General features: G+C 57.2%; 1 protein-coding gene across 2 annotated transcripts in view; it reads right to left on the reverse strand.

Annotated features, from left to right (window-relative positions):
* KCNIP3 (potassium voltage-gated channel interacting protein 3) overlaps nucleotides 1–18,245 on the reverse strand; it is a 90,778-nt gene extending 72,533 nt beyond the window's left edge. For both annotated transcript variants that reach the window (XM_016948934.3, XM_016948932.3), the window contains exons 1-2: nucleotides 18,163–18,245; nucleotides 5,023–5,188 (exon numbers count right to left, since the gene is read on the reverse strand). In XM_016948934.3, coding sequence (XP_016804423.1) covers nucleotides 5,023–5,188; nucleotides 18,163–18,177 — 181 coding nt within the window. In that variant the 5' untranslated portion in view covers nucleotides 18,178–18,245. The remainder of the gene's footprint in view (nucleotides 1–5,022; nucleotides 5,189–18,162) is intronic.
* Nucleotides 18,246–23,100: the final 4,855 nt, after the last annotated feature.

Genomic DNA, 23,100 nt, shown 5'->3' on the forward strand with positions numbered 1-23,100 from the left:
TAGTTCAGGGGTCAGGGAGGTGGAGGGGCAGGATCGGGGGAGTAAGGGCTGGGAGGCCTGGGGAGGAACCACCCGGAGTGTGGGACAGCAAGTGCTTCACAAGTGCCCTCCGAGGGGCGCTGGGGCCGAGGAGGCACTGGACGATCAGCTGGGCCAGTGGTCCCCTCTGTTCACCTCACAGCCTCTGTGCACCTCACAGCCTCTGTTCCTGGCCCCTCTGGCATTTGCTTGAGAACGAAACACCGTAGGTTCAATAAAAGAACTTCTCCCTGGGCCGATCAGGCTGCAGCTGCAGTTCAGTGCTCAGCCAGCCACCAGGTGGCAGGTCAGCCACTCTGCATCCCTGCCATCACTCTGGGGCTCCCATTATCCTCATGGGAGTGATGGTCATTCTGGGTGTGACCTTCCCTCTGGCCTGCCCTGGTGCTGCCAGCACCTCCCCCCATCACGGTGCCCCCACGCCATAGATCCCGAGCAACAGACTCATTTCACCGCGGAATAGAGCAGTGTGATCAAAGACCAGGGCTCACAGGCTCCCGTCCCCATCCTGTGCCCACCCCCAGAGGCAGCTGGCCTCACAGAACAGTGATGAGACCTGCTGAAGACTGGTTCTGGCAGCCGTTGCGGGTTCCAGGGCTGCCCTGTCGGGTGCCAGTGACACTGCTGGATGTGCTGCCTCTCCCCCCGCCAGAAGAACAAGCCCGGAGCCCGGGAAAACACGCAAAGGCCCCTCCCTCATCCAGTGCCTGCTCACCGCACCTCTGCTGCTCCTCACCAACACTCCAGGCTCTGGATTAGAGGCTTTAAATTCCCCTGGGAGAATGGGTCCCCAGCAGGAGGCAGCAGGGGGTCTGCTAAACCGGAAGCTGGGACAGCCGCCTGGCCATGCTGGGCCCCTCACACCACTCAGACCAACTGGCATCAAGGGCCATCGGCCAGTGAATGACCCTATTATCGAGGGGAGCAGGGGGGACTCTGCCTCAAATCCAGTGAATTCTCCAGGGAGCCTAGCAACGCTGCCAGTTACAGTGATGAAAGTCAGTGGGGGCTTCTAGCAACCCCAGTGAGGCAGGACCACCCAGGACTCAGATCCCTCAGGAATGGGGGTTTGGATCACTCCACCAAGGACTCAGCCACATCTTTGTGGCTTTAATCCATCTTTAATCCATCTTTGTGGTGGATTAAAGATGGCCACAGATGTCATACTACAACCCCATGGAAAGGGGTTAATTCTCAGAAATCCTTGAAAATTTGCACTGATCTGACATCTCACTTTGATATCATGTATCTTGATGCTTCATGATGTCAATTGTATCCTGTATCTTCAAATACACGAAAATTCTGTTAATAGATCTTTACGTATTAGAGACGAGTTAACTCACCTTTTGTTCCAATGCCTTTCTGCTACCCCTCTTTCCCAGGAGCACTGGTGGTGGTGTCTTTATGATTTTACGTGGGGTTGCCATGGCACCCCGGGGAGAATGAGCATCTCCCTGGGATGCATCGGCGACTGAGGAGGATGTGGGTCTTCTCTCTGGGGGAGGGGCATGTGCATGCATGTGTGTAAGTATGCGTGTGTGTGTGCTCATGTGTGTGTGTGTGTGTGCTTGTGTGTGTATGTGTGCGTGTGTGAGGAATGGCTGCACCGTGTCACACAGAAGCGTGCAGCAGCTGCTAGAGCGTTCCTGCCAGAGTGGTCCAGGATGCCAGGCATCTCCCGAAGCAGTAGGTGGGGCCCTGGCTTCGTCCCATTCAGACCTCGTTCTCTGGTCCTCCAGAGTTTCTGTGAACTTCCTGAGGCCTGGAGCCCACCCTGTTTCAGTTGTCTGCAGCTGGGACCCCAGGTTATTTGTGGGTGACATTATTATTCCAGTTGAAGAAACCCAAGTCCCACAGCCCTTGTGGGCATCAAACTTGAGAAACAGGTCTGTCCAGTTGTGGCACTGGCCATGCCTCTGGAGAGGCGTCCTGCAGGGAGAGGCTTTAGATGCAGGGGAGGCATGCAGGGCAGGCCAGAGTCCCAGCTTCCGGGTCATGGAAGAGGGTCCAAGGAGCTTCTAGGCTGAGGATGGGGCGCCTCTCCTGGGTAGGGTGGGGCCAGGCTGCCTGTGCTCTGAGTCTCCTAGGCTCCCCTCTTAGAGGCCCCACTGCTGGCCACCTCCTGACTCCATCCTGGGGTCTTCACAACCAGAATTGGCCACCCAGGGCCCAGCCACAGATGCTCTAGCCCTTGCCCACTGTCTCCAGGACCCTGGGTCCTGTCCACTCCTTGCCGACGTTCTACCTCACCCAAGCCTCCAGGACTCCCAGGCTGGGCCTTGGCTTTCACTCCCAGCTGTTCCCGACATGTGTCTCTGGCCCCACTTCTGCTGAATGGAAAAACCCCAGTACAAGGGCACAGTGTCTGGGCCGCCCCCCTTCCACAGGACCCCAAGGCTCAGGACACCATGCTGGGCCTCGCAGAGCACGCAGTGGGGCTGCACTGAATGGTCTCCATTGTTCTTTGCACCCAGAGCCTGTGCCAGCTCCCAAAGAGCGGGGATGCCTCATCTGCACACCGCGCAGCACTTCACACGTGCACAAAGCCCTCAGTGTGACCACACCAGCCCGGCCTCCTTGCAGGACACACATGGGACTTGTTTGGACTGAAGAGAGGAGACCCGGGAGCTATGGCCAAGGGAGACAAAGGGCACATCGGAGTCCCGGCTCCTCTGTCCATGAGGTCCCTGGGCTCCCTCATCCCTCAGCTCCCACCAAAGACGCTCATCAGGGTGGGCACCGTGGAGCTCTGGGCCCGAGCCTCCCCCACCCCAACCCCCGCTTCTTGTGCCATCTGCTGAGTCACGTGACCTCTCTGAGCTGCCGTGGACGCTCTGGTAAATCAGGGTGATGAGCTCCACACTGCCTTCCTTGCACAATCAAATAGGCTCTTGGATGTGTCGTTCACATCTGCTCCCAGTGCCGGCACAAGGTCCGGTAAACACATCCATGCAGGGGAACAAACCCATTGCTGGTGCCCTGGCCCAGCCCTGGCCCTGTCTCCTGTGCGCCTTTGACAAGTTGTTCAGCAAACGTGTCCTGACAGCTGGGTGTGGAAAGGCCCTGCCCTCTAGGAAGCTTCCGTGAGGTGGGATGGGGCATGCAGGGGTGGGCCGTGCAGGGGTGGTCCCCCCCGCCCTGACTTGAACACGCCATGCCGGCCCCTCTGTCGCCTTTCTCCCCGTCCACCCCACTCAGCATAGCTGCTGCTGTCACGGGTGTGCAGAAAGCTTCGGCAAAGGATGCACACCAGCCCCACCCGTCCTGAGCCACCTCTGCCTGCCAGAGAGAGACGGGAGGATGAGGCTGAGCATCTGCAGGACCTGAGGGATGGAGGGAGGGTACCACTGCAGCACCCCTTAAATACTTGTTGCCACCAAGAAAACCCTGGAAGACTGATATGGAGGAAATCTGAGTCTCGAGCGACCTGAAGCTGTGCCCGTCAGAGTGGACCTGAGCCGCCAGCACATGCGATGGCCACCGTGCTCTCGCCCCCACCCTAAGGGAGAGCAGGCGCATTTTCATTCTGATGCAGAATGAACAGTGCCCTGAAGGCGGTCCTTCCCGGTGGAGCTATGCGCATGTGCTTTTAGTGACCTCATCATGTTTCTGCCACCTGCAAAACCTGCCACCCCCATCCCCGAGAAGTTGGGGCTGCATGTGGACCTCACTCATGCATTCACAGGTGCTAGCGCTTCCATGGGAAGGGGTTGGGGACAAGTCTCAGCCAAGGTGACAGCATCACAGATGGGTAGGGGCTCTGTGGGGAAGCAGAGGTGGTGGTGGCAAAAGGGAGGGGGCTGGAATCGTGCTGGGAGCACCCTGGAGTGGCATTTGTGGGTAAAGGACGGGGATCTGGTGCATAGCAGCCAGTCCCTTTGTGCACAGGCATGGACCTCTGGCTGTGGCTGTCAGCCACTGTGCCTGCTGTTTGCCCAGACCCCTCAATTGATCCCCTCCACTCATGACCCCCATCAAGCCGAGGAGGCTGGGACCCCGATCATGCCCATTCTCCTGGCCAGGGGACCAACGCTCCCTGGAAATCACACAGCTAGAGAGGGTCCAAGACAGCAAACAAGATGCAGCTGTCAAGGGCAAGTCTGCACCTTTTCCTTAAAGTCAGAGGCAGACTCTTATATGCACCATACTCACATGTGTGATTCCATGAGTGTGCATGGTGTGTGGGTGCCTGCATGTGGTGTGTGTATGTGAGTATGCAAGTGTGTATGGTATGCCTACCTATGTGTGCATGATGAGTGTGCAAGCTCGTGTGTGGTAGAGGCACCGGTGTGTGTGCATAGGTGTGAGTGTGAGGTGTCTGAATGTGTGTGTGAGATCGTGGGGGCCGCATGAGGCTGCCATTGTCTGTTCAGCCCTGTTATACTCAGCAAACACCAAATATCACCCATGGCAAGCCCAGGGCATTGATTTCTGCCCGTTCTCTCGTTAACACACCACCAGAATGCAGCCCAAGGCAAAGAGCCAGCACCAATCCTTGGGGTGCACTGAACAGGACCAAGGAGGGGCTGAGGGTGGGGCCTCCTGATCACCAGGCACTGCACACATTATTTCCCATCTTCAAATGTGCCCTGTGGACAGGTTCCAGCCTGCCTTCTCACGGAAGGCTTAGAAAGGATCGATGAGGTGCCCCGGCTTACTCAGGGCGTGAGCAGTGGGCAGGATGGAGCCTGGTTTGTTGGACTCTGCAGCCTGGCTCTGTCTTCCTAGCCAACTGGAAAACCGCAGTGTGGTCCCAGCTCTCTGTACCCATGCTCTGTGGGTCCCACTGGGAGCTCAGTGGCCTGTGTGAAGCAGGCACTCAATGAATGGGGAAGGGTGTGAATGAATGAAAACACACCTCCAATAGAGACAGGGGCGATGTGGCCCAGGCTGGGGTCCCAGGCTGGCCTTTGAGCCCTCAGAAAGGACAGTGCTCAGATCTCCCCACCCCCACCCTTGACCACAGCCCACCCTGGCCCCTACCTGAGCCCTGTGGGGCTGTGCTGGATAGGATCCACTTGACCAGGCAGCATCTCATCAAAGCCTGGCGGCTGAGCCTCGGCCTCTGCCACTTGATACCCTCCTTCTTGCTAAGTGGTGTGTGCCCGAGGTCCCCCAGGAGGCTGCCGTCCGACGCCTTTGTCACTTCCTGCAGTAGGAACAGGCAGAGCAGCCCTGAGCCCCTGCTCAGAGGGGGGACCCCTGGATGGTCCCGAGCTGCCCTGATATCCTAGATGAGGCCAGCCTGAACACAACAGAGGGCTCACCTTCCAGGGCTGCATGCCTAGTGCCCCTCATCCTGGCCATTCCTGCCAGACCTGGGGAGGTTCCTTTCACTCTACACCCTGGCTATGGTGTAAGATGGGACCCCTGGAAGAGGGGCAGACAGAGGTGCAGAGAGGGGATGTCAGCAGTGATCCCAGACTTACTCATTGGATTCTCCACCTTAGCACAGGCCGGGTTGTCAGAGCTGGACGGCCCCTTAGAAATCACGATCCCAATCCCTCATCTGCCTGAAGACCAGAGAGGCAAGTGGATCTGCACAGGGTCACACAGCCACGTCTGGCTCCCTCACTCCCCCAGCAGGGCCCCTGCTCTGCCTGAGTTTTCATGTTGAGGCAAGCTGAGAATGAATGAAAGGCTGGGTGGTGACCCCAGGAGGGCTGCACTGGTGGAACCCGCCACTGAGGCTGGCAGGGATCTGAAGAAACGGCTCCAGCTATGGGCAGGAGAGTCTTGGGAGGAGTGAGTCATGGGTGGTCATTAAGAGGCAGTGGATCAGCCGGGCGTGGTGGTTCACGCCTGTAATCCTAGCACTTTAGGAGGCCGAGGCAGGCGGATCACCTGAGGTCAGGAGTTCGAGACCAGCCTGACCAACATGATGAAACCCTGTCTCTACTAAAAATACAAAAATTAGCCAGACGTGGTGGCATGCGCCTGTAATCCCAGCTACTCAGGAGGTTGAAGCAGGAGAATTGCTTGAGCCCGGGAGACGGAGGTTACAGTGAGCTGAGATCATGCCACTGCACTCCAGCCAGGCCAGCAGAGCCAGACTGTCTCAAAAAAAAAAAAAAAAAAAAAAAAGAGGCAGTGGGCCATGTGCCTGAGTTGGTGTGGATCGGAAAACAACCTCCTGGGGTCATGGTGGAGGCCCCAGGGCAGCAAGATTTGCTCTCCTACAACGTATTTCAGGCCCCCCAACCCTGACATCCAAACTGCCCACCATGCTCAGTTCCCATGCTGGCAGCTGGCCCATGAGGCACAGAGGAGGGAGGTGCACCGCAGGCTGCCACTGGCCACACCTCTGTGCACCTGCTGGGTCTAGTTTGCTGCCTTTGTGCTGTCCCCTCCTGCTCGGGGTGGCAGGGGGACAGGTGTGGCCTGGCCAATTGGACCACAGCCCACCAATGGCCCTCATGCCTATTTTGTCTGTGACACACTGCCTGAACTCCAGCTGTGGCAGTGGCACCACCCCCATATGCATATGTGTTCTGAGCGGTTGGGTTCCTTGGCCAGTAAAGAGGGCCACTCAGGGGGTGGGTTGGCCATACCCTTCCCAGGTCACAGGGTCTCGTGTATGCTACCTTTGCACGGTCCTGAAAAGTATTTGGTTGTTCAAAGTAAATAACAGATGGACGGGGCCGTCAAGCAGCTTCTACAGAGGCAGCCCTGGAAGACAGCCCCTGTGCTAGTTGGACTGTCAGGTGCCAGAGCCGGAGACTGACCCAGGTTGATTTGAACTGGGAGAATTGGCAGCAGGGAGCCCGGGCCAGTCACAGCCTGCAGGGAAGCACAGAGAGCCAGTCCTGGAAAGCAGACAAGATCAGAGAGCAGCGCCGGACACCAGCCCTGGCCATGCCCATCCACACAGAGCCCAGCGACAGGGCTCCGCTGCTGCTGCAAAGGCTGGCCCCTCTCCCGACGCATGGGCCTGGCACCCCCACTGGTCTCTGCACACTGCAGGCTCCAGCTGGGGGAGGATTCTCTGGGTGCTTCACTGGCTCATGGTCCCCTGAGGCCTATCCACATTTGGGTTGGGCAGCCGGCCCACTAGTCAGTGTTTGATGCAGTGGTCCCCTAGGCAGGGAGATGTTCAGTTCCCTTATCCTGGCTTTTGGGCCTTCCCCAGCTAGGTCCCAACTACCAGTCCTCCAGCTCACAGTCATCATCCACCCTTCCTGCGACACACCCTTGGCAACAACCCCTGCACGTACCTCTCCTTCTCCAAGGCTCACCAAGCAATGAGGGGGCTCAGTGGTGCCCAGAGCTGCAGCAAGAAGAGGCACTGACCATGCTGATGGAGCAGAAACAGGGGGAGAGCTGGGGGTGGACGGGTGCCTGGGGTGCTGAGGGAAGCTCCCTACGTGCACACGCTATGCACACACACGTGTACACATGCTCACATGCACACATGCACACACACATGCACACACACATATGCACACAAGTACACATGTTCATATGCACACACAAGCACATATGCATAGGCACACACACATACACATGCTCATATGCACATGTGCTCACACATACATATGCACACACACGTCCTGTCAGGCTGGGTCAGAAACGCACTTTCTCCATTATTCATGATCTTATTCAGGAGTCTTTATTTTGGTTAAGGAGGGTCGTAGGGGAGAGAGGGGCAGCAGGTGCTTCATTACATCACAAATTCTTTGCTGCAGGCTCTGCATGGGGGGTGAGCAGAGGACATCAGAAGAAACTGAGGCAGCCTCGGAGCCCCTGGCAGGAGCTCTTCACTGGGACCCCCCAGCCCCGTCTGCAGCCCATCTCAGAACAGCACTGGCTTGGCTGGCAAGGCTGCTTCTCGGGGCCCAGGGTTAGTCACAGGGATTCTGTCTGGAAGCCCCAGGCCCAGGTCGTGTGGGAGATCCCATGGGTGTCCTGGGTTCTAGCTCACAGGGCTCAGTCCTCCCGGGAAGGCTGGGTGAGCCCAAAGGGCAGGCTGAGCACCTCCCAAGTGGATGTCTATGCTGAGCTGAAAGTAATCTCGTCACGACAACCCCCTGCAATCGGTAACACGATCCCCATTTTGCAGATGAGGAAACTAATTCCCTGAGAAGTTTTGGGACATGCCAGGGCCACACTACACGTATAGTCTTCTGATTCCAAAGTTCACATGGGCTTGACCACGGGCTTTGCTGCTGAGGCTGTTTCTCGGCCTGGGTCCCTGGGGCGGTCTCTGGAGCTGGGTGTGTTCTGAAGCCCCTCAGGCACATCAGCAGCCTTCCAAAAGTATCTGTTGAGGAGTGCTGTGATGCCTTCCTGGGCTAGGGGGCCCCAGTGTGTCTTTTCTCCCTGTGGAGAGAGCCTGGGTGGAGTGGTGGTGGGGGTGCCGGGCCAGGCTCCTCCATCTGGCTGAGGGGCCAGAATCCCACCTGTGAGCCCCACAAGGCAGGCCCATGATGGGCACCCCTCTTTGTGAGGCAGGGGGTGGGTTCTGAGAAGAGAAGGGAGGGGAGGGCCAGGGAGAGGAGGGCAGGGAGACCCCAGCAGCCGAGCCTGGGAAGCTGGGACTCATCAGGCTGCGGCCTGGACCCTCAGGCTGTTGGGGAGGCGGGAGGAGGTCATCCTCATGAGTATTTGACCCTTGTGTGTCTGGAAGAGGGTCTGACTGAGCTGTCAGGGAATGTTAAATAGCAGCCCAGGCACCCTCCTGCTGGCTTGGGAGGCTCACAGCATGGAAGGGAGGGCGTCCTGAGAGGCGGCCCCATGGCCCCTCACCCCACAGTGCCTTGGTGCTGGGAGAGGAGCTGGGGCAGTGATGAGATGGAACATGAATTAGATGCCCCAACCCTGCCGGGAGCCCCAGTGCCTCCCTGCCAGGCCCTGACAGCCCCACCGTGCCCCTCCAAGTCTGCTCCCACACGACCGCCTTGGCACCTGCTGCTCCTGGCACTGGACGCTTCTGCCCCGGGCGTTTAAGGCCTCACTCAGGGCTCAGGTCCTGGAAGAGCCCCTGCCTGACTACCTAGGCCACCCTCCCCCATGCACCTCCATCTCAGCACTTCTTCACAGCACCCAGCCCTTGTGAACTGATCCTATTATTGTGTTTTCTGTCTCTCCCCTTTAGCGCATCAGCTCTGCGAGAGTGGAACCTGATCCTCATGTGACCTGCTTTTCCTCGTGACACAGCCTGGCACCCAAGAGATCCTCACTCCCAAAACTCAACAGTAAAAGAGCAAACCATCAGGTTAGAAAGTGTGAAAGACATGCACAGACATTTCACCAGAGAGGATGCGTGGATGGCAAAGGCGGCGGGAAGAGATGTTCGCCGTCATTAGCCATTCTGGCAACGCAGAGGAGGACCGCTGGGAGACACCACCACGTGCCTGTCCGAACAGCTAGAGCCAAAGATAATGACAACTGAACGCTGGTGAGGATGTGGAGAAACGGAATCACCCCTCCATTGTCGGTGGAAAGGGAAAACGCCTTAGCCACTCTGGAGAACAGTTTGGCAGCTTCCTATAAAAACCAGACATGCGCTACCACAGAGCCCAACCACGGTATTTTTGGCCGTTTATCCTGGAGAAACGAAAAGTTATCTTCAAGTGAAAACCTGTACACAAATGTTCATGGCAGCTTTACTTGGAATGGCCCCAAACTGGAAGCAACCCAATGCCCTTCAATGGGTGAATGATTAAACAAACTCCAGTGCATCCATACCACGGAATTCTGAACAAGTAAAACAAACAAACTGTTGGCACACACCACACCTGCGTGAACCTCCAGAGAATTACGCTGAATGAAAAAGCCAACCCAAAAGGTCACATTCTGTGTGATTCTATTTATATAACATTGTAAAATGACAAAGTTTTAGAAATGGAGAACAGATTAGAGGGCCAGGGGTTAAGGATGGGGGGAGGCAGGCAGGAGGGAGAGGGGTGTGGCTCTCACAGGGCGGCAGGAGGGGCCTTGAGGGGACAGAGCTGTTTTGCATCTTGATGGTGCTGTTGAGTGCCTGAACCTACACGTGATAAAAATTGTAGCAAAAAATGCACACGGAAATGAATGCGTGTGAACTGGAAATCGGACTAGGACTGGTGGGTTGCATCATTGCAGGCACTCCAGTTGTGCTATTGTGTTGTAGTTTTGCAATATGCTGTCATTGGGGAAACCGGGTAAAGTGTACATGGGCCCTCTGTGTGAGCTCCTACAACTGCATGTGAATCTACAACGAGCTCAATAAAGATTTCCATCAAAAAATACTCTCATGCACCCAAAAAGAGGGTGTTAAAAACGCAAGCATGCACAAGGCTCTGAATAAATATTCACGAATGATCAAAAGTCCCCTGTGCTCTTCACAATTCACCTGGGACTCTCTCCTCCCACTCCTGCTCGATGCCGGCCTCATTTTAATGGGTGACAGAACTGTCATTGTCTACCAGCTTTAGAGGATGGCCAGGGTTGAGTGGCAGAGACCAGTGAAGCCAGAAGATCTGGGCCCTGGGTTCAGGCAGAGTCCCTGGTGGCATACTTGGCAGTGTGGGCATTTAGGGCTGTGTCCCAGAAACAGCCCTAGGCTGGCCCAGGGGACCTGCAGCCTTCTCAAAGGTCACAAGTTTCCCTGAAGGATAGAGGCTGCTGGTGAGCCAGGCAGGCCATTCTCTGCCAGTCACCTGGTGGCCGAGATCTGTAGCTCCTGCCCAGCCAGGCAGGCCAGGACCAGGCCTCAACTTCCTTCTAAGTCCTCCTGGCCTGTGGGGAGCCAGGGAGGGATGGAAAAGGATGGCGTGGGTGATGCCCCTGCTGTGTGCTGGTGCTGAGTTAGTTGTTTGGAGGGGTTATCATATTTAATGGTCACACCAACTTTTTGAGGTTCCTTAGAACCTCAAAATTACCCAAAGCACCCAACTGAGCCCCAAATCCGGTAATGGATTCTAGCTCACCCGCTCTCATGCAGCTTGCCAGGGTCCCTGGGGTATGCGTTCTCCTGTTATTCAACAGGGGTAAACCCAACCTGTTCTGAGTCAGCTGCGTCCTGGGGGCTTTGGCCTGAGGTCTCTGGCAGTGGGGAGCTGCATCTACGAGGTGCAGGAGATGACTTAGACTCGGGGCCAGCACACTCTCCAGCTCCCCACTGCCATTCTCTTTACAAAGGGAGGGCATGGCCTCAGCTCAGAGCCTCAACAGGCCACAGACCATGGGTGGGAGTTTATCGCTGCTGCCTTATTTCATGGCAATGTGGTGGTTACCTTCCACTTCTGCTCCCGGCTTCCCACTTACAGTACTGATTTAAAGATTCCCTTTTAAATGAATTCACTAAAATTCAATGCATGAGTTAATTTAAAGAAAAATAATAAGAAACAATAGCACAGGTCACAACAGATACAGCAAAATGGTAAAGGCAAGAAGTGTATGTTTCTCTCTGTGGCTGAGGCTGGGGGCCTGCTCGACTCAGCCAGGCGACCCCTCAAGTCTGAGTGACGGCGGCCTCTCGCCAGGCTGCTGAGACTGACATGTGGCTGGTCCACACTGAGACGTGCCCTCGTGTAAACACACACTGGGTTCCAAACGTTTACTTACTAGACTATCAAATAGCTCATTAAAAATGCTTTATATCAATTGCAGGTTGAAATGATAATCATTTACACTGGGTTTAATAAAACATATGGTTAAAATAATTTAACTATTTTTTCCTTCTTTACTGTGCCTACTGGCACATTTTAAGTAACATCTGTGGCTTGCATCATGTCTCTGTTGGACAGGACTGATCTGGATGGTTCTCAGACCTGCCAGCCAGCAGGCTTGGGGCAGCATCCTCCTGGCAGGGCACTTCCGCCCCAGCTGCTCTCTGCCACTCAAGTCCAGCTGGAGTCGCAGCTGCCTCAGAAGGGTGGCCTGGTGGAATGTGCAGATCAGATTGGGGGTTCGATGAGGCAGGCGGCCATCTGCGGGAGGCGAGGGGTGCCCAGGCCCAGGAGAGCGGGGGAAGGCTAAGCCAGGCGGAGGTCATGGCTGGGTGCTGGGGATATTATGGAGACAGGTACTCAGGACCCACGCTAGATGTGGCCAGTGAGGGAGGGGCGGCGACTTCCCAGTGCCTGAGAAAACTGTCACTGTGGGGATGTAGGAGGCAGGGCTGTCCCCCATGCCTTCCTCTCCCCCTGAACACAGTCCAGTCTCTGCCGCAAACACCACACCATCATCCCGAGAGTTTCCACACCACAGACAGAGGCTGAGCACTTGGAACAAACCTCCAGGACCCGGACCGGACATTTTGCCTCATGGCTCCCTACCCTGTAGGTCCCCTGAGAGGCCAGGTGGCCCACGGAGCAGCGTCCCACTCCTTGCCCCATGCCCAGCATGGCACAGCTTCGTCTTGAGGAGGCCCATCTGGCTGAGAAGATGGAGTCAGACTGTCAGGAGTGTGCCAAGGTGAAACCCTCGAGCCGCTAGTTCAGTCTCCATGGTTCTCATCAACTGTGCTCCAGAGAAACTCCCAGAGAGCCGTCCAGAGCAGATGTGGCAGAGGTGACTGGGGGGCACATGACGGCCTGTGAGAAGTGGGGGTCCTGGAAAACCTGCGTTAAAGTATCCAGGCTCCGTTCCCCAGAGGTGGCGTTCTAGGAGTACATGCATGGGCAAGATGCATCGCTGACTCCTCCCAGATGTCTACAGACTTAACAGATGCAAAACAGAAGTGAGTGGCTTCGTATGTGCCACCAGGGCCCCTGGGTGTGGGCTCAGAGGGCACGGCTAGTTGGGGGCAGGGCAGGAGATCGAAGGCAGGCGGATGTGATTTCCAGCAGCCGAGGACAGTGGGAGGGGTCTGTGGCCAACCAGTTACATGAATCCCGCACCCTCGCTTCCCAGCTCGGTGACCCTGACAGAGAACCTGACAGCTCCGAGCCTCAGTTTCCTCATCTGCAAAATGGGGGTGACAATGTGCCCTCACAGGGTTAAGGGGAAGGCAAGGTGACAAAGCCCCCAGTGGGGGAGAGTCAGTGTTCCTCGCCCTTCTGATCCCAGGGAGGGTCTGGCTGTCCAAACCCACAGCCTAGCATGACTGGCAGGGAGGCCCAATGTGCCGCTCTCAGCTGCCACATGCCAGAATCACGTGGGGAGGCTCCCACCATCTGCCTGCCCAGGAGCTGGATTGTTTGATGCAGAGAGGGCTGGGCTACTCTGTTCTTATAAAGCTCCTCAATAGATCTGAAAATGCAGCTTGGGGAATTTGTTTAGAGTGTCTGTCCCTCCAGATAGAAAATTCTTGGCCTTGCCTGAAAGGCGAAGGGGGTCCCCCGATTCTCACCCCCTTCCTTTCCGGAAGGGCTTCACTGAGGCCAGGGCCAGCATGAGACATCCAGGCTGCTCAGATGTGGGGCTCCCCACCCCCCACCCTGTCCACGGCTGCTGTGGTGCAGACTGGCCCACCCAGCACTGCTTGCTGTCACTGGCTCTATTTCCATCACTCGGGACAGATGGCAGGAAGCAGTGGTAGGCGTTGTGTCGTGCAGGCCCCGGGGTATGGAATGGGGAAGCTTTGGGGAGCCTGGATTCTCCACCCACCCCTGGGCACAGACAGACATAGGCAAGGCAGCTCGCCTTGTCGGGGGAGCCGAGGTTGTCATGAGTCCCTGAAGATGCATGCGTGCACATATGCACATACACACACACGTACACATGCCTGTGAACACACCTATGAGCACACACACACACACACACACACACACAGCCTTGGGCCCCAGCCCTCTCGCAGCACCGGAGCAGGAGAGCTGGGCTGTCCACCCCTGCTCTGATGGCTGCCACCTTGACAAGGACAAAGCTCCCCATGCTGCCTGGCAGTGAGGGTGTCACGTTAACCCAGGGGTGAACTTGAGTTGTCCATGGCCAAATTGCTGCTTGGTGGCCTTCCCAGGCTCTCCTCAACAGTCAGAAGAGATGGCATAGGTATTCCCTTCATGTGTGGAGACCTCACTCTGTGGCAGGGGCCAGGCCAAGCTGGTTGGTATAGGATCACATTTATCTGGGGGTTCTGTGATATTCATACTTCCCCCCGGAAAATGAGGAGACAGTGGCACAGATGAGCTAAGTAAACTGTCAGAGGACACACAGCCAGTGTGTGACAGGGCCTGGACTGAGCCCAGGTCTGCAGGTGCAGTCAGGGCTCACAGCCAACAAGGCACAGCCATGATGCCTCTTGGCCATGCCTGTCTCCTGCCCGGGGTCCTTCAGTCCCGCACAGTGAGGATCCGGGCTCTGTGCAAGACCCATGGACATTTGTGTGCACATGTGCAGCACTGCTGGCAGTGGCCCTGACTTGAGTCAGCCAGGCCCGTGCCTCCTAGCCCTGCACTGCTCATCACAAGGCCTGGCAGATGCTGTGAGCATCTCTCAGACCCAGATGGGAAGACTGAGGCCCTGAGTCAGTGGGGCAGAGGTGGGGCTACAGTTTGGTTCTCTGGAGCACTGTCCAGAGTGCCCATCTTGAGAGAGGATCCCATGACAGAGCTGGGCACAGGGGCATGTGGCACCAGCAGCAGAGGACTGGGATGCAGGGGACTTGTCCCTTGCCTACCCTGGCATCTGCCCACTGTCCATGTGATGAAGGCTGGGGAAGGCTGGGGGCGTTGGGCAGGCTGGGAGGTGAGGCCAGAAAAGACCAGCAGCTGCTTTTCCTGGCTGAGCCTGGCCCAGGCATGGCCAGGCTGATGGAGAGGGCATGCTGGGCAGAGAGCTGAGGTGGCAGGTCAGAGGGGGAGGCTGGGCCGACTCTAGTGTGGGACACGCCACCCCCACGCTGCCCTCCCGTCTCAGCTCAGCTGCTCCCTCTCCAACTCTGCAGGTCCCCTTGCTTCTTTCCCTGCCACAGGGCTGCTCTGTGGCCTTCTAAGGCATGGGCTGATCTCAGATGACAGACGCACCTGCTCAAAGGCAACATCAGTCAGCTGAGGCTGGGAGCCCTGGGCAGGAAGCAGCACGGGAGTCGCCCCATGCTGTGCCCTCCCCCACTCTCAGGCTCCTGCCTGCCCCAGGTCTGGGCACTAGGTCAGAAAGACGTGCTAACTTCTCTCCCCTCTTCTGCTTCACCTTGGAAACTGAGAGTGCTTTCTTCCCTGCAGAAGCCACATTGGCTGCTCCTGGAAGTCACTGGGATGCCCAGGGGTGGGCTGGGGAGGGCAAGGGGGCTCTAAGCCCCCTCTGCTAAGTCAGTAAAGCAGTTCTCTGCCTCACACAGAAGGTCTTGATAAGACAAGGCAGCCTGAATTTAAAATGTTGGGGTCCTTTCCTTCCTAGCTCTGGATCCACAGTCCAAAAACAGGAGGCAGCTAGCTCCAGGTCACGTGGCTAACGCAGGGGATGCGGCCAGCTGGAGTCTGGCTTGTGTGCACTCACTAGAGGGCTCAGAGGGCACAACAGACCACCGGCCCAGGGAACCAGGCCCATGGCTGGGATGGGCCCCTCCTCTGCCATCTGGTTAAAGGCATGCCCTTCTCCTCCTGCGTCTTCTTCCACAACCCTCAAGCCCTAGGGACTTGCTGCGCTCTGGAGTAAGACAGAGCAGGGTTCAAATCTCAGCCACAACTCTTGTAGCCTGCAGTCTGGGGCAGGCCTCTGTTTCCCCATCTGTGAAGTGGGGATGATACCAACAGCTGCCTTGTGGGCTGCGTGAGGGTCCAGGGTGATAATGCGGGAGACAATGTCCTAGATGGGCGTTGGTACCCTCAGGCTTCTGGCTCTCAGCCCTGCCCTTCTCCTGGGCTCTACCTGGAGGGCTGAGGCAGAGCCCCTTTCTTCCCAGTGCAGCCTGGGGTCTTTTGAAATGTGGGAGCAAATTAGGGCCCATCTCGCACAGTGCCCTGCAACAAGGCTGGAAGCCAGGCAGAAGGGGTTCCCAGTGCACGGGCTGGGCTGTGAAGACACCACAGCCTCAACACCACGACAGCAGCGCCTGTCGCAGAAACTGCGGGTCTTTTGCTCCTTTCTCCTAAGAGCTCATGGGATCAAGCTCATGGAGTCCTGGAGCTGTTCCAGTTTTCTGAGCCTCAGTGTCTAGAATGGGAAAGGCAGTGCCTCCCCACCTCCCCCCAGGAGTGAGGTGAGAATTCATGAATGGCTGGGGAGTGTGGGGAGAAGGCTGGGGAGCCGGGCAGTCATGGGGCATTACTGGGGGACAGCCACTGACCGTGATCCTGAGGAGTCAGAACACCTCCCAGCCTGAGCTCTGACTACAGTCCCTGCTGCCACAAGAGAGGAAGGTTATTTTTCACAATCTCCCATTGATCTTGATGAGAAACCTAGTGGTGGCTTCTCCTAGGACCACTGTCTCTGCTGGGCCCAGCACCAGAAGGTGTGGGTCCCACTCCCCTCCCTGGCCAGGCCAGCCACAGGAAGGCCACTAGCAGACATAAGGACAGTGAGACCCACTGGGGCCCAGGAGCTGGTTGTGGGAGGGTGGAGCACAGTGTGGGGTCACAATGGCCAAGGGAAGAACCAGATGTAAGTGCAGGACTCAGGCCACCCACTCTGCCAGTCTGGCAGGGGCAGGAGTGGCCAAGCTCCCAGAGTGACCTTTGGCAGTTAAGGCCCGCAGAGGAAAGGCAAAGGATGGGAGGACTGTCTTCTGCTGGAGGTCAGAGCTGGCTGTGTGCACATCTGTGTGCAGCCTGACTCTGGAAATTCCCATCTCTGTAGTCATGCAGGGTCGCTCAATGTGTCTCTGCCTATGGGCATGGTTGCACTGTGCACCCTGATGCCGTAGTGTGTGAGCCTGGGACAAGGCGCTACGTTTCTCCACTCTGCCCTGCCTGCATGGTGGTTGCTGGGGAGACTTGAGGTGACAGGACAGAAGGCACATTTTCCATGTGTAGTGTTGCCATGCTCAAAGGGCTTCATGCCATCACCTCAGCTGATCCTCTTGGCACCCTGGAAGATGGAGCAGATAGCACAAGGGAGGCCTGGGGTTTGGGGACAGTGTGGTCCAAGCCAGCCACCCGCCCATGCTTGGATGCTTGTCCTCACAGGTGAAAGAGGCAGGAAGCCATCTGTTTAGGGCAGAGACGCTGAGGTGCCAACCCCATATCCCTTCTTTCCTACATTCAAGACCCTGACTGTCTCTGGGTCCTTTTGCCCTTCTTTCTTTCTCCTTCCTGCTCATATGTCAGTATGAGCCCATGTGTGCTGGCTGGAGCTCCAGCAGCTATGTTGCACCTTAAGGTAACCTCAGGGGTGATACGGAGCAGGCCTGAAATGCTGCTGATCAGGCGGCCTCCAAGCCAGCCCTCCACTGCCCCTCTGGACTTCTGCATGAGAGAGAAACCCCGCTAACCTTGTTCCATCCACTGTTATTTGGGGCGTTCTGTTATGAGCAGCCAGACCTAGTCCTGAACTATCCTGAATGTGTGAGCAGCTCACAGGGCATCAGGCCAGACCTTTTGAGAGTCAGCTAGAGGCTGGAGGGCCAGCTTATTTCTCCTTCCCTCATTCCTCCTTTAATTCTTCACCTTTCCCTGTTCCCCACCACTGTTTCTCAAACTCTGTGCCAGGCGTTTTCCTTGCGTTCTCTCTCTGACCTCCCCACAGCCCTACTGAAAGGGAATGTGTGGGAAGTGCTCTTGTTAGGGCTCCTAGCCCTTTCAGAGGAAGTGGGCACTCATTCGTTACTTGATTGCTTGATTAGAAGATGCGTTCATTGACCAACCTCCAAGCACAAGTGACTCCCTCCCAGGCTCACCCCTCCCCCAACCCTGAAGGCTGTGGGGCCCGGGCTCAGTGTCAGCCACGCTGGCACCTGACCCAGGGACCTAACTGAGCAGGATGAGTCGTGGGCTGACCCCAAGCTCCTCCTCTGTCCAGCTTTTCTTCCGCAAACACTTAAAACCTCTCCCATCCAAAGGGAGCCCTAGGAGTTCAGCCTCCCAGCCAGGACACCCCGACACCAGCCAGGACACCCCAACACCAGCCAGGACACTCCAACACCAGCCAGGACACCCCAGCGCCAGCCAGGACGCCCCAACGCTCACTTTCCCCAAAGGAAAGTGGAACAAGAGGGGACAAGGGTCAAAGAAAAAGGCTTCCTGGTCCAGAGCAACCCCCAGAAGCCTCCATTCCTCCCCCCTACCCCCCTCCAGAGCAAGACCCCATTCCCCCAGCACCTACCTTAGCCGGCTGCATCCTGGGCGCTGAAGAAAACTGTTGCCAGCCTCCCCACTTCACAGCCGAGGCAGACAAGACTGCCCAGGCCGGCTGGCAGCTGCCTCATGTTTGCTTGGACCCAGACGTAATTGTCAACGGCGGCTTCTCGCCCTCCCCCTGCCCACCCCTTCCTCCCTGCCGGCATCTATCGCTCCACCCCTCTGCCTCCTCGCTCCCTCCCTTTCTCTCTTTCTCTCTCTCTCTCTCCCCTCTTTCTCTCTCTCTCTCTCCCCTCTTTCTCTCTCTCTCTCTCCCCTCTTTCTCTCTCTCTCTCTCCCCTCTTTCTCTCTCTCTCTCTCCCCTCTTTCTCTCTCTCTCTCCATGGCCCCTAATCCTGGTCTCTCAGAGCCTGTCCAAGCCTCTGTCTGGCTCTCCTGGCCTCTCCCCTACCCTGTCACCAGCGTCTCTCTGTGCCTCCCCTGCCCTCTGCCTCTTTCTCTGATCCTTGCCCTTTTTGGTCACCAAGGAAGAATGGGGGTAGAGGGTGCAGGGAGCTGGGGCTGGGGAGAGGGGAGTTCAGGGCAGGAGTTTCTGCCCCAAGAAGTGGGGAGGAGCAGCAGTTGAACCCAGAGTGCCCAGGAGGGACTGTGGAAGTGGAAAAGGAAGGGATCATTCCTGGAGGTATTTTCCAGAACAAGCCAGGACACCCCCACCGCCCCAGTCCTGCCTGCCACTCTTCACAGACACAGGACAGTGCCACCCTTATGATGATCTCAGCCCAAGGGGCCCCCAGGACAGCAGGGAGCCACTGCACCCAGCATCTGAAGCGTCCTCTCTCAGGGTCCTGGCCTGAGGTGCTAGTCTGCAAGGTGCTGGTCTGGGGCTCACAACCCAGAAACAGCAACAGCCACCAGGGCTACATCAGCAGGGTGACACTCAGGGGTCCTTCCACCTCTTTCATCTGTCCCTTATTAACTACCTCCCATTCACCCATCCTAGGGCCTCGAAGCACGGGTGTCTCCCCAAAGCATGAGCTGCTCATGCTCTCCAGCTGTGCTGGGTCCCCTCCCAGCTCCCAAGTCAGGATGCATCCAGGGTGGCTGAGGACCTGACGGGATCTCCTGCGGTGTGAGGGTGAAGGATGTGGCCGAGGGCTCCCAGGCATCCCTGAGAGAGGCGGCTGTGTCCTGTCCCTCGGGCGGGCAGCTCCTGGGCATTTGCTTGGCCCCCAAGCAAACCACTCAGGAGCCAGGTGCCTGAAACCTTTGCCAAGTTTCCCTTTTTGGAGCCCAGAGGAGCCAGCCTGTGCCAGTAGTTCCCATGGAGACGAAGCCCTAGGATGCCTCCCTCCTTTGCAGCCTGCACAATTGTGCTTGCATGCCCTTTTCCTTTTTGTTTTTTTTGTTTTTTGTTTTTTTTTTTTTTTTGAGCCAACCAATTACCTCCAACTTTCAGATCCTCAGGGGAAGAAAATAGCCTGGAGCTGTCGACCCACCGAGGCAAGGAGGACTGTTTCCAGAGGGGAGGTGGCAGCCCAGGTGTCTGGCCCTGTGCGACTTCAGAACAGGCTGGACTTCACACTGGGGAAGGGGCTCGGCAGAGCCCGGAGGACTCCCTAGCTGCCCCCGCCCCACCCACACTGCACCCTAGGAAGTGGGGGAGGGAGGCAAGCGCCTTCATGGCTGCCAGCTCAGGGCCGGCATCCTGGGAGCTCATCTGCTTTTTTTTTTTTTTTTTTTTTTTGAGACAGTGTCTCACTCTGTCACCCAGGCTGGAGTACAGTGGTATGATCATGGCTCACTGCAGCCTTGACCTCCCAGGCTCAAGCAATCCTCCTATTTCAGCCTCCCAAGTAGCTGGGACTACAAGGCTCATGCCACCATGCACGGCTAATTTTTGTATTTTTTCGTAGAGATGGGGTCTCACTATGTTGCCCAGGCTGGTCTCAAAGTCTGGGGCTCAAGTGATCCACCTGCCTCTGCCTCCCAAAGTGCTGGAGTTCCAGGCATGAGCCACTGTGCCCAGCCCCATCCTCCTTTCACTGCCTGAGACAGTCCTGCCCTCCTGACTCTGAGCAAGCCTCGCCTCCACAAGCAGGGACACATTGAGCATTTTGAGTCCTCATACTGACCTTGGGAGAAAAGTGTAATTATCTCACTCTACAGATGATAATGGTGAGACCCAGAAAAGCTAAAAGACTGGCTCAAGTCACAGGCTAGGGAGTGGTACAGCCAGGTCCCAAAGCCTGTTGCCTTCTTCCTAGAGTGAGCACCGCGGATGCTGAGATCCCGCTGGCGGCTCTATGCCCACGGCTTACACAGCAGCTTGGAAACTTGGTGACTGCACTGCCGTGATGGGCTGATCTTCCTGACGGCCTGGCTGGAGGAGTCAGGAGCAGAGGAACCCACTCATCACAGCAGCACCCCCAAGAGCTGCTCACCCCTGCTTGGCACACTCGCTGACATCCCACACTCAGATGCGCTGCCCTTGGAGTTCACCAGCCGTGACACCGCGGGCCTGGGACAACTGCCCTGCTCTGCTGGACCCACTGGCTGTTCGGGCCTTGCAAACTCCCACTGCAGCTAGCACCTGGGTGGACACCCCTCATACAGATGTGGGGCGTGTGTGACCCTGCCACCACACCCCCCTTCCTCAGTGGCCTGTCCAGGGCCCCAAGTGCTTCCAGCTGGGTCCCTCCCCTGGGCCTGTGGGGAACACAGGAATGAGAAGGGGAGGAGAAAGGGGGGCTGGACTCCCACATGGGCCTCAGAGGCGGACCTGTTGTGGGCACACGGGCATCTGCAGACTTCCCAGAGACGGCCTTGGCAATTCCCAGTATTCTCTGCGGTATATCAGAGCCACAGAAGGTTAAGGAGGCTGTGGAAGGACCTGGTCTTGTCCACTAGGAACGCTTCAGCCCTGTGTTTCCCACTGTGGTTTCCTCACACAGGGGCTGTGGGGAGAAACCGAGGCTGGGGGGAGTTTGGAAGTGGGAAAGGAAGGGATGATTTCAAGCCCGGATGAAGGTCGGGTTTCCTCTCGTCACAGTGTTTCAGGAGGCAGTCGTGGGCTGTTTCAGCTGACCAGGGCCTTCATTCTTGTCCTTCCCGGGCGAGCGGCTCACGGTGCTCATGCCCATAGGCCTTGGGGGCCTCTGCGCCTTCCTCCATTGTTGCTCATGATCCCACATTCCAGGCCCAAATTCAAGTCCCTCCTCCCCAGGCCTCCAAACGCAACTCTGTGGAGCCCCAGCCCAGGGCTCTTTTCCTTAGGCCCTATTTTTTGTTGGGCCCTGGCTGAGGGGAACAGGGGGAGAGAGAGAGAGCTGAGGGGTACAGGGGGGAGAGAGAGAGAGAGAGACAGAGAGAGAGAGAGAGAGAGAGAGAAAGCCTCGCCGGCTGGGTGCATCTTGATAAGAAAATACAAATGGTCCTCATCACTTCACATCACAAAACACAGGCTCAGCCCCCATCGAAGCCCATGCCATCATCAACTCTCCTGCTCCCCACCCAGCTCAGGCCTGGGGGTGGCAGCTTGGGGCAGGCAGCGGGCATGGCAGCCTCTGGCTGAGCTGCGCTCTGGGTTTGCAGAGGTTGAGAGCTGTCCCTCTTTCTCTGTGGGCTCCTCCAAGGGTCCTCAGAGCCTGGCCCCATGGTCCCCTGACTAGAGTGTTTCACATGGGCCTCAGGGGACCCATAAGCCCCCAATACTTAGTGGCAGCTCTGCCTCCTCTTGGCTGAGGTCGGTTCACTCTCTGGGCAGCCTCCTTCGACTGGACCTAGGAGACTCCACGCTGTCTCTCACAGGAGGCCCTCACCTGGGCCGCCAGCCCTCTCCTTAGCTCCGCCTTCAATGCAGCCAGCCTGACTGCCCTCTAGACTTTGCAGTGGGTGAGGCATCAGTCCAAGGGATTTATTAAACTGCAGGGGACACCGTGAAGCTCTCTGGCGGCTTTCTTTAAAGCCCCTTTCCTTGCAGCTTGAAGTGAAGAGAGGGCGGCCGACTGCACCCCTTGGACTCAGCTCGCCTCCCTGAAACCTCCCTCCTCTAACCTCAGCGCCTGACTCCTGGGCTCCCACTCCAGCCCTCAGTGTGGGTAAGGGCTCAGCCACCTCTTCCCTAAATTCTGCTTCACTCGTGGGCAGAAGCCAAGGGCTCGGATGGGGCCCCACCCTCTGCACACCCCCTCCATCCCTCCTCACCCGAGCTGCAGTTCTCGGTCAGCATTTGTAAGACGGATGAGTGTGGACCACCCCAGGACGGGCACACCCAGCATATGCTAGGAAGGGCTGGGACCACGGAGAAGGAGCTTTATTCCGGCAGCATGTGCTGTGTGCACCAGGTTGGCCACTAGCCTCCTGGTTCAGCTCCTGGCACTCAGGCTAGAAGCGATGGACGGCTCTGGCTCAGGGAGAGTAGGGAAGGGGGATGCTGTCCACATCCGCCCAGATCAGGGCCTCAGGCTGATTCCAGAAGACTCAGATGTGGCCTGAGTGGCACTGTTCTCGGCTGATTCATTCGGATGAGCGTTGCCTTTTCCACTCCGCCCACATCCAGTCTGTGTGCCTGAGCTTTCTCAACTGTCAGGCAGGTAAATAACAATGCCTGCCTCCCAGTTAATTCATGGAAAGTGCTTCCTGACTTATGCTCAGAACTCCATAAATAAATGTTAACTCACATTGTTTGTCCCTTCAGGTAGTTGGGCAGGCTTTTGCCCCAGCCACTTGGCTCTCCCTTTGTACACCTCGAGCCAGCTGGAGCTGCCCTGAGCAGCCACCTGGGACCTCAGACACCTTGGCCCATCTGGCATTTGTTTGGCAGAATCTACCATGAGGCCTTCTGTTGGGTGGCCAGGTTGAAGGGTCTGGAAGAACTCCTAGCACCCCCAATCTGTCATCCCTGCCACAGGGACAGCAAGGACACTTGGTTCAAGTCACCTTGGAGATAGGGCCTCGCTCCCAC

The sequence above is a fragment of the Pan troglodytes genome, chromosome 12, assembly GCF_028858775.2.
Source record: "Pan troglodytes isolate AG18354 chromosome 12, NHGRI_mPanTro3-v2.0_pri, whole genome shotgun sequence".
In the NCBI taxonomy this organism is placed as follows: Eukaryota; Metazoa; Chordata; class Mammalia; order Primates; family Hominidae; genus Pan; species Pan troglodytes.